Source organism: Xiphophorus hellerii, chromosome 20 (genome assembly GCF_003331165.1).
Source record: "Xiphophorus hellerii strain 12219 chromosome 20, Xiphophorus_hellerii-4.1, whole genome shotgun sequence".
Taxonomy (NCBI): domain Eukaryota; kingdom Metazoa; phylum Chordata; class Actinopteri; order Cyprinodontiformes; family Poeciliidae; genus Xiphophorus; species Xiphophorus hellerii.
In genome coordinates, this window is record NC_045691.1 from 29,272,768 (window position 1) to 29,283,165 (window position 10,398).

Consider the following 10,398-nt stretch of genomic DNA (forward strand, 5'->3'; position numbering starts at 1 on the left):
ATAAATTTAGCTTTCAGCCCGGCTATGCCCAGGGGAACGACTTTCACAACTGAGGCAAACTTTATATTTCACTGGAAAGCACTTATCGCTTTCATGAGGTTTCCATAACTGTTACTTTTATCCTCAAATAACTATGCTATGCTATATCTCTATCAGTGTATTTATTTTTATATAAGCTTTTTTGTTTCCATACTATTTCTTTGTGTGGAGAAAATTTGTGCGTATGACACCGTTTCCAAAAGATTACAGCCTGCTTGATGAAACTTTGAGCGTTTTACAGGCAACTTAAAGACAAGTTGCAACTTAGCAAAACATTTAAGCCGCTTCCATTTTAAATTCTGACATCTCAAAACACTTTTTTTTATTCAATTGACCTTACAGATGTGACGTCAAATTCTTTATTGAGACAAAGCATGTATTGTTTTTTTTAAGGTGGCGTCATTCGCCATCTTTTATCAGGATGTAATGATTCCAACTTACCGCTAGGGGGAGATAGTCGTTAACCTCATCAGCGGAAGCTGCCGCTTCTGGTTTTGATTCGGAGGTTGTTGACATGCTGCGGGTAGACAGCTGGTCCACAGCATGACGGAGGAGCGCGGTGTGGATTTGAGCGGCGGTTTGGAGGATGTTCCTGTTTTATGTGAAGCTCTGACACGTCCGACATTCAAGGTAATGACACCCGAACCCTTTTCCGCAGATGAATACCCAAGATGGCTAACAGTAACTGAATTATTACTTTGAGGTAGGAAAAGGAAAGCGCAGAATTGCCGTTTTTCGCTCTCGGAAGTGTCGTAACCGGAACAAAATTGCTTACAACTTAACGTTTATAGCTGCTGTTGTGAACACTAAAATAGTTTTAATATTTGCTTGGTCTGTGAATGAAGTAGACATTTACTGAGTCCGGGGTATTTCTATTTTATTTTATTGTTGTTATTATTTTATATGAGTAATAAAGCATAATACCTTGTGGGTATTAGATTAAATGCCTTTTAAACTAACCATCTGCTCTGAGAAGCCTCGCCTCCATCAGCTGAAATGCCTTGTTTCACCAGCAGGTGTCAGTAAATCATCACTGCAAACATAACCTGTCTACAACTTGTAGCGAGTCAAACAATGCTTCCTGCTTCCTTTCTGCAACCTTAGTAGGAGGATGTAGACTGATTTATTATGCCCACAGGTAGGGTTACGTATTCTGTAAGCTGATTACAAATGAATGACAGTTATAGCTACCGATTATGTTAAATAGTGATGTATTGCAGATTTATTTCCTTTTTTATTTCCTGTTGCCTACAATCCCTAAAAGTGACCTCTGCACTTGTCTGAAAAAGCATGTGAAACATTAGCACACCTTTTGTTAAGAAATAAGCAGTAACATCTTTGAGCTATGAACTTGTTTGACTTATTCACTGACATGAAAATTCATAAATTTCATGAATTTTTATTTCTAGTTGCACTCTTTTTACACGTAGAGTGCCTTGCAGAAGTATTCAACCACAAACATCCACATATTTTACGCAACAGCCTATTACAAAGAAGCATGCTATTGTGGTACAGTTGTAGCATTGTAGCCTTGAAGCAAGAAAGTCCTGGGTTCAAATCCCGACCTTTCTGCGTAGAGTTTGTATGTTCTCCCTGTTCATGCAGGGGTTCTTCCCTGGTACTCCAGGGTAAAACATGACAGCTAGATTAATTGGACTCTCTAAACTTCCCTTACGTGTGTGTGTTTGTGTACGCATGGTTGTTTGCCCTGTGGTAGGCTAGTGACCTGTCCAGGGTGTACCCTGCCTCTCACCCAATGGCCACTGGTGATAAGCACAGAAGGATGTATCTTTTTCTACCCCTTTTACTTGTATACACCACATTGTGTTAATCACACAGAAATCCCTACAAAGCATAAGTTTATGGATGTAAAAATTCAGAAATTATTCAAGTCATATGGATATTTTTCCAATTTTTATTTTTTTTTATGAATCTGGTGCAGCTTCTGTAGTTTTCTGTTTTTCTCCAGTATTCCACAGATAACGTTCAGGGCCCAGGATGCTCCGTAGATCCAAGTGAAGTCACCCTTTCTGGTTGCTCCTGTATTTCCCATTCCTGCCACCCCGAGACCTGCTCTTGCCTTCAAACGTCCGGCAAGGCCTATGACGACACGGGCAGGCTGCTGAACCTCGACGGACCTGAATCCGACTACTCTTCCCCTGTGTTTGAGTGCAATGCCCTTTGTACCTGCAGCGACACCTGCTCTAACCGTGTGGTAGGGAGGGGGCTCCGGCTCAGGCTGGAGGTCTGCCGCACCAAGAGCAAGGGCTGGGGAGTACGAACGTCGGAAGAAATCCCTCGCGGGACGTTTGTGTGCGAATACGCAGGGGAGGTGATCTCTTTCGCAGAGGCTACACGCAGACAGCTCAGCCAGAGAGCCGAGGAGAACAACTACATCATCGCCGTCAGGGAGCACGCGGGGACGGGCTCCGTCACAGAGACGTTCGTGGACCCCGCTTGGGCGGGAAACGTGGGCCGCTTCCTCAACCACTCCTGCACACCCAACCTGTACATGCTTCCTGTTCGCGTTCACTCTGCCATACCGAGGCTGGCGCTGTTTGCCAGACGGGACATACATGCACAGGAGGAACTGACGTTTGACTACTCGGGAAGATATGGTGCCCAGAAGCCCGTAGAGGCTCTATCCAACGACGGACTGAAGAGGAAGCAGTGCCACTGTGGTTCTGTGAACTGCGCGCGCTTCCTTCCGCTCGATTTATCTATCCTCAGCTGAAATAAAGTTGTTTTTAACTCAACTGTAAAAAAAACCAAACAAACAAACAAAAAAAGTAGTTGGTCCATGATGAGTTTCCTTGAACCCTCGGTCAGTTCAGCAGCTCATTAAGACAAGACTGTAGAGCGCATCGGCAGTTTCCAGCACAATCGTTTGGATGAGTCATGGCTTCGCTCGTCACTGTTTCCTGTTTGGTTCCCTTCTGATTCTCCCCCTGTCTTAATGCTGCCTCCCACTCGCTGTAAAAACAGATCTGAATAAGATAAGGAATAATAATAATAATAATAAAAAAAGCTTTATTTATCTAAGGGAGTAAACCTGTTGTTATTTCAACCCATTTCACCTGTCATGGAATATTTATTTCCACAAATAAATATTGGTTGTGTCCCAACAGACTTGCAGTCTGTCTCCTTCCATTTTTCACACCACAAGAACTGGTGTTTAATAGGTTTCTTTAGACAGACACAAAGGCTTACACAAATTAGAAGGCAGAAATTCCTGTTAGCTGTAGATATTTATGTGTCTATTGGTTCAACATTTATCGTTGTGATGTGTATTTTCCCATTTCCTTCCATATTTTCTCTGCTTCTCGTGGTGCTCGATCACGAGAGGTGGGACCGTTGTTTTTGTTTTTTTTAAAGGACCGCGGGAGTGGGGGTACAAGTTTATATAGAAACCAACTTTATTCCCCCGGCAAAGGAGGGGCGAAGGTGTCCTACTTTAGCGTTAACGTGACCATTCTGAAATCAGGACCATCTCCTCTCAATCTGCCCCATTTCTAGTCTAGACCTGCTTTCATCTTATTAATATCCACATTTGGGTTAATTAGGATGGAGACCAAGTTTCATCCTGAAATGAGACCAGTGCTGCAGCCACATCGGGGTGGAGAGGAGGGTGGTGGCGGAGAGATGGCACTGAAAACCTTCTGTCGATCGGAGCGCTGTGGCGAGTTGACTGGATTCTGCAATTGTGGTGTCGACCTACAGTAAATTCCCTCCCATCTGAGTTTTATCTGGGACTAGTTTATCACGTTCTAGTTTATTTGAAGGTAACAAAAAGTACCTTGAGAATATTTTAGGGGTGCTTTCACACTTGGGTTATGCTTCAAGGCAATGACCCAAAGCACACAGACAAGTCCAACTCTTAATTAAAAGAAAATTTTAAGATTTCGGACCTTAAATTTTCTGCATGACCTTGATTACCAAAAATCCTCCAACGCAGCTGAAATGAAGCAGTTCTGTAAGGGAGACAGAGCCACAATTCCTCCACATCGTTGTGACAGGCTCATTGCCGCCAACAGGGTTGCTCAACAAGTCATTAGGTCTAAGGGCAATTACTTTTTCCTCGTAAGGCCCTCATGGAAACATTTGTGTGACAAAAAAGATGAATATGGAAGAAATATATGAGAGGAGTTGCATACAATTTGCAGCCAAGTCAAAGGTATTTGATAGGGTGCAATCAGAATAATCAGAAATGTTCAACCTTCATGTGGAGAAGTGTAGCTTGATGCTCTGGTCTTGTAGGAAAGTAGGGCAGGGAAATGGGAGAAAATTAACACTGAAACGTAAGTTCCAACTCCTAATTCAATCGTTGGATAATTCAGATCATTTTTAGCTCTTCTGTTCATTTGTATTTACTTATGAAGAAATGTCATTGGTGATAAACCTCATTCACCTGTAAATGAGGGATATTTCCTTTTGCCTTTGGATGAATTCAATTGAATATTTCAAACATCAGTGTAAGAAGAAAAGCTTTTTTTTTTTCTTTTTAATCCATGACTCATGTCATTCTTGAGTCAGATGTCCCTGGAATCCCCATGACAACCGGCGGTGTGTACAGGAGGTGATTTGGACAGAGACTGGCTGATTCGGGAGGCGCGCGAATGCCGATCTCAGATCTGCCCGGCAGAACGGCTGCAAACAAGAGCGGCTCCTCTCCAGCTCTGTCACCTAGCAACCGGCACTTAATCACAGGAGGTGAACTTCCCTGCAAAACTCCCTGTGTACCCCCCCCCCCTGCCCAAAATCCAACACGAGAATAAGGAAAATGAAATGTGTTCAGAGCAGGAGGGTGTTTTAGTCAGGATGTGATTGGATTTTGAGAGGCGCAGCGGTTCTGCTCTGGCCTTTGCTAAATATCATTTTCAATGAAAATGTTTTCATTGTTGGTACTCGGTGGAGTTGTCGTAATATAATCTTCTCATACCAAAAGTGACAGGTACTCACGTTTTGCTGTGTTCCCTTTAAACCACACTTACTGTGGTTTGAAAACCTGCCCAGAGCCTTTTAGTCATAAACCCTTGAACTTTTCCACACTTTTTTTCCAGATTGCAGCTACAACCTTTTGTGTCTTTTATTGAAATTTAATGAAATAGACCAACACATAGAAGTGCGTAATTGGGAAGTGGACAATTGTTTTCATGATTTGTTTTAAAAAAAAAAAAAAATCTGTGTGGTATGCATTTAAGTCAGTACAGCTGTATGTGTTCAACCAGTTTAAAGATTGAAATTGTTGTTCATTCTTCATAATACAAAGAACACAATGGACAACGCTGAGCATCCTCCTTATGAGACTTTTACACAACTATAATGTCTTTCAGTCAGAGACTTCATCAGACTTGCTGGAATACAGACTGCTACAGGAGATCTTTCCTGCCCAAAGACATAAGCATCAACTTTAACTTTCTCCACGACATTTTATACAGTGTGTTTTGTTTTGTTTTTATGATGCTGTTTGTTCACTGAAGTTCTCTTTACGAATCTTTAGAGTCTTCAGATTACAGCTGGATTTCGACTGACATGAAATTACACCAACTCTGTTCATTAATAAGGTGGCTTCTGTTGGTACCGGATTCAATTTAATAAATTATAAACCTAACTGAATTTGCTTGGAGCTGTAAGAACTGAAATCCAGGAATGGCCGCATTAAAAAAAAAAAGCAATTAATGCATCACATGAAATGATCGTATGGCTAAATATTAATTGATTGGGCTTAATCAAACTTTGCCACTATGTCTTTTCAAACTACGTTTCAAAGGGGTACAGATGACAAGATGCAGCTTGATTATGTGTCACATTGATAAAGGGCCCTGACTATTTCGGGGTGAGTGACCAGCGGAGAAATTACTACTTTCAGTCGATTTGTTCTAAACTGGAGCACGTCTCTGATGAGGGAGCAGATGTCCTTGCCTTGAATCCTGCAGCCAAATTAAAAAAAGAAAAAAAAAAACTGAAGGCTTATTTTCAGGGTCTCGGCTGGCGAAGACATTTTACACGTTCCAGTTGAAACATTTGCCCCACTTTTGTTGATTTATTTTAGTTTTTTTTTGGTCAGCTAATACAGAATCATCAGTCCATGAAGCACTCCACTGAATTTGTGTTTGGTTTTTTTCCCCCCCACGGGGTAAGCCGTAGAGCGCCGTGCCTCATCTCTGCTAAGAGAGGATGGTGTGAAAAGGGTTTCTCACACTGACTCCTCCCATCACAGATGTTAAGTTAAATTTGGCCCAGGACACCTGCACTGGGCCCAGCAGGAAGTTCTGGAGTGCAGGAGGCGCCCGCCTTCACAGGCTGCTTTTCACGCTGATCGTTTCTTCCACATGTGAGAGTTTATAGATACAGTGGTGTGAAGAAGTGGGTTTCACATTGTCAAAAAGATGTTAATACCGGACAAAAATGACCTGAGTTAAATATAAAATGCTGTTTTGAAATGATTATTTTAATTATTACAGGGGGGGGGGGGGGGGGGGGAGGGGTATCAATCGAAAACCAATCTGGTCCTTTGTGAAAATATAATCTCTCTCTCTCTCCCTATTTTGACACATGCTTCTTCAAATAATTGTTGTAATTCAGCTTGTCAGTTGGATTTAATGCCTGACTTTAACTTCAAAACTTTCTGAATCATTAAGAAATCATTGCATGTGCATTTCTACATGACCAAAAACGCTTTAGTTTCGCCGGGTGATGGGCAGGGATTTTCCTTTTTGGACGTTCTGGAATAGAGAGCAGAATTCAATACTTTCTCAAATTAAATCAAAGTCGTCCAGGCCCTGAACCAACCCAGACCATAACAACAAGCCCCATGTTTGACTTTTAAGATGTCCTTCTGGCTCTGTGGAGAGAAATCATCTTGTAATCTGGAAATTGTCATCTTGATTTATGTTTTCCTTGGTGAAGCACTTAGCCCCAAATTGCCTGCTGATCTGCATATTGGTGTCTGACTGTTTGAGTGCGATTGATGAATGTAGCTCTAGTGTAAAGTGCTTTAGTGGTCAGCATAACTACAAAAGCTCAATATAAATTCAGTCCGTTTACCATTTCATTAATGTTTAAGCCCTATGTTAGAAGTAATAGGATGCTTTAAAACTCTCCTCTGGATGCTATTTTTCCCATCATCTTTCTTATGAATAATGAGCCCTAATCTCAGCTGAGGGAAGGGAATGTTGATGTTCTGTTGCAGGAGTTATGATATGCTGGTGATATATGAGAAGGTTCACCATTGGTCCATGTTTTCTGTGGTTTCCAAACTGATGCATGTCATTGATTTTCTCACCCGTTCTTCAATTTCTTCAGATTGGAGGAGAATGTGGCTATTTAAGACGTTTTGCCGACTTCGTGTTGTCAGAATGGTTCTATTTAAGTTACTGTACTTCTTTTTTTATTTTTCCACAGGACTACGTGTAATCAGTTCTGGGTTCTGTTGGTGGAATTGGACCAAAATAATGTTCCCTTTTTTGGGTCTTGTGCAAATTTTGTTAATGTAAGTTCCTGGTTGTAAATTGAATATATGACTCTACAGTTAATTGTGTTTAGCCTAAAGTGACATTCTTCCATGTTGTCTTCCATGTTTTTTGTTTTAATAAAAATGTTAACATTTTTATTTATAGAAAAATTGTATAATTTTTTTTTAGAAAAATGTTTTAGTCTTAGTGGTGTAAATCATGTGGTATAAGAATAATGGAAGCATTCCTACAGCTAAATATGGGTTGTAGCTAAGCTATGCTAAAGTAAACTAAGCTGAGCTAAACTTAAGTTAGCTGAGCTAAGCTAAACTCAGCTAAATCATTAATCTGGCACAAACCAAACTGATTAAAACATTTGCCACTTTATGCTGTACATTGTATTTACCGCACTCCTGTTACCATTTGAGCTAACACATCACAGGGTAAGAAAATGTGTGAAATAAATACATAAAGTAGAACAGTGAAGTATTTTTAAAAATGTCAAAACAGACTAAATAGGGTAACAATGCTCCTAACTGCATGTAGTGAGAGAGCTTTCTTCTCACTGATCCTTTTGGATTATCTGTTGTTAAAGCAGCTTATCGAACTTGTTGGACTCCAGGTTAAACAGATGACTTAAGGCCACTGCCTCCACCTCAACAAAATCAGCTCCAACAACAAAACAAAAAAAAAATTTGTTTCTTGATGGGCAACAGTGTCAAAAAATTCCCACTCGTGTCTGCCGGCACACATCCGACACCTGTCCCCCCTATCCAGACACGCACACAGTCCCTCTTGGCATGATCTGTCACACTGATTATGCCGTAACCAAGGGGACGTGGTGAAGTGATCCTACGCTCTGCGGACATGTTTACGAGGAGGAGACGAGCTGAATTTGTCCATTTATGTAAACATCTGCGCCAGGAAATGAAGGAAAGGCGCGCACACCTGCAGCAATCACGTCACTAGAAAAAAACCTTCCCTCTCGAAACGCTCCGGCAAACGTCTGGCTTCAGCTTAAACGCAGCCAAATCCAACTTATTTTTCAAAGTTCTGCGATAAAAATCAGAAGGCCTAATTAGAATATCTCTGCAGCTGCTCTAATCAGACTATTTCCACTGGGAACATGGAGGCCATTAAACCAGCATAATTGTATTTTATTTTTAGAGAGGTACATCATGCTACCTCATGCTGGATTGTCTGATGCCATGAAGGCAAGAACATGTCCCTTTTTTTTAGGGACTCGGATATAAAACAAAGTAATTTCCCATTCATGGTGGTAAATCTGTTTCTTTTCCCTCTGCCTGTTTAGCAAAGATGATTAGGATTGGATGACAGTAAAGGACAATACAGCAGGTTGAATAGACTTTTCCTCCACAAAGTTTTAGGCTAGAGGGAATATCAGTTGACATATCTCACACTATTTGTGTGTGAGTGCGTAAATTGATGTTCGTCTAGATTGTATCTAAGGTGTGATGTCATGCTACTGAGGAAAGCTATGAGATCTAGTGTAAAAAAGTGTAATTTGTCTTTTACATCACTTTGAAAGATTTCATGTTCCTCAAGCAATAGAAAACTTTTATTTCCACAGCTTTTAACGTTTTCATAGTCCTTAAACTTTTCCAGTCAGATTGCATGGACAACGCCCAATTTCAAGTCTTCTCATGGATTCTCAGCTTGATTTTTTTTCTGGACTTTGACTAGTCCATTCTAACACTTAAACCACTTCTAGCTGAATGTTTTTGTCATTTTCCTGCCTATTTGTAAATGGTATAAATAATTACATACATATTGCAAAGGTATTTCTCCACAGCCGTCTGCCTAGCCACTCTGTCCCTGCTAAAGAAAAACATCCCCACATAATGATTCTGCCAACACCATGTTTCACCATGAGGATGTTGTGTTCAGTGTAACATCAGACCAGAGCAGCTACTTCCACATATCTGCTGTGTTCCCCCTGTGTAAAAACTTGAAATTAGTCCCCTTCTGACTTTCTTTGGACTTTTAAATTTTTTTTCCACTCTTTTTTTTTTTGAAGGAGCTTGAGGGAGTGCCGGCCTGATTGTTTTTCTGGTAACAGATTGTCCCATTAGAGCAGTGAATCTCCTTAGCTTCTCTGGCATTAACATGGGCCTCTTGATTGCTCCTCTTCTTGGCAGCCTCTCCGGTTAGGTGGACAGTCATGTTTGACAGGTTTCTTGTGTGCCATTATCTTTCTGTTTTGTGTTCATCGGTGTTCATGACACAGTTCATTCTCTAATGTTTTCCAAGAAACCTCTAAGGTTAGCCAGGTCATTGCCTTCCTACGCAACCTGCTCGGCCCTGCTCCCCCTTTAGTGCTCTGTGTGGCATTTTCCCCAGTGAACTCAATTTCTCCGGTTGAAATTCTACCGGTGAACAGAAGCAGAAGTTGTGAACGAAGACGTCGATTTTCTGCGCTGTTTCAGAATTGTAGTCTGCCTGTAGTTATAGCAATGACAGGAGAGGAAGCGATCGAAGCCGTCCAGTCTGCGTTGGCCACTCTTCCAAATATTGAATAAATTTTTGCATCCTCTGCATTTTGGCTCTGCACTTCTCTCTTTGCTGTTGGAGATGGTTGTTCACAGCGCAGGTAACTTCCGGTAAGCTTCATAGCGTCGTACTGGTGCATTACATACGCCATCGCTAAACATTAGCGATTGGGTGAAATTTAAAACTTCAACAGAGTCCACACCTCCAGGAAGCAATCGTTTCTCATTAGCCAAGAGTTTAGACGCTCTGAATGAAGCAAAGTGTAGAACAAGGGGCTGGTTTTTACCAGTCCACTCTAAGGTCTTCACAGTTATATTCATACTAAGACTTTATTTAGTGACATCAGAATGAAGAGTGGGGAAACTTTTGAAACTATAAATCATTGTCTTTCCAC

The 10,398-nt window shown here is 41.2% G+C and overlaps 1 protein-coding gene across 3 annotated transcripts; it reads left to right on the forward strand.

Annotated features, from left to right (window-relative positions):
- Nucleotides 1-538: 538 nt before the first annotated feature.
- LOC116711098 (histone-lysine N-methyltransferase SETMAR-like) lies at nucleotides 539-6,035 on the forward strand. 3 transcript variants are annotated; one of them, XM_032550474.1, is made up of 2 exons: nucleotides 539-669; nucleotides 2,009-3,168. In XM_032550474.1, exons 1-2 carry the CDS (start codon nucleotides 583-585, stop codon nucleotides 2,771-2,773), a joined length of 852 nt encoding a protein of 283 aa, XP_032406365.1. In that variant the 5' UTR covers nucleotides 539-582; the 3' UTR covers nucleotides 2,774-3,168. The 3 variants fall into 3 exon arrangements, 1 of the variants encoding a protein (XP_032406365.1); XR_004337160.1 differs by lacking the exon at nucleotides 2,009-3,168 and adding an exon at nucleotides 4,569-6,035 and having other exon boundaries at nucleotides 576-669; XR_004337161.1 differs by lacking the exon at nucleotides 2,009-3,168 and adding an exon at nucleotides 4,573-6,035 and having other exon boundaries at nucleotides 601-669.
- Nucleotides 6,036-10,398: the final 4,363 nt, after the last annotated feature.

What these genes read in the sequence shown, in the direction of transcription:
- LOC116711098 (XM_032550474.1), top strand. Translation starts at nt 583, where the DNA reads ATGACGGAGGAGCGCGGTGTGGATTTGAGCGGCGGTTTGGAGGATGTT. An exon ending in TGACACGTCCGACATTCAAG is followed by an intron (nt 670 to 2,008) that starts GTAATGACACCC and finishes GTTTTTCTCCAG; the next exon opens with TATTCCACAGATAACGTTCA.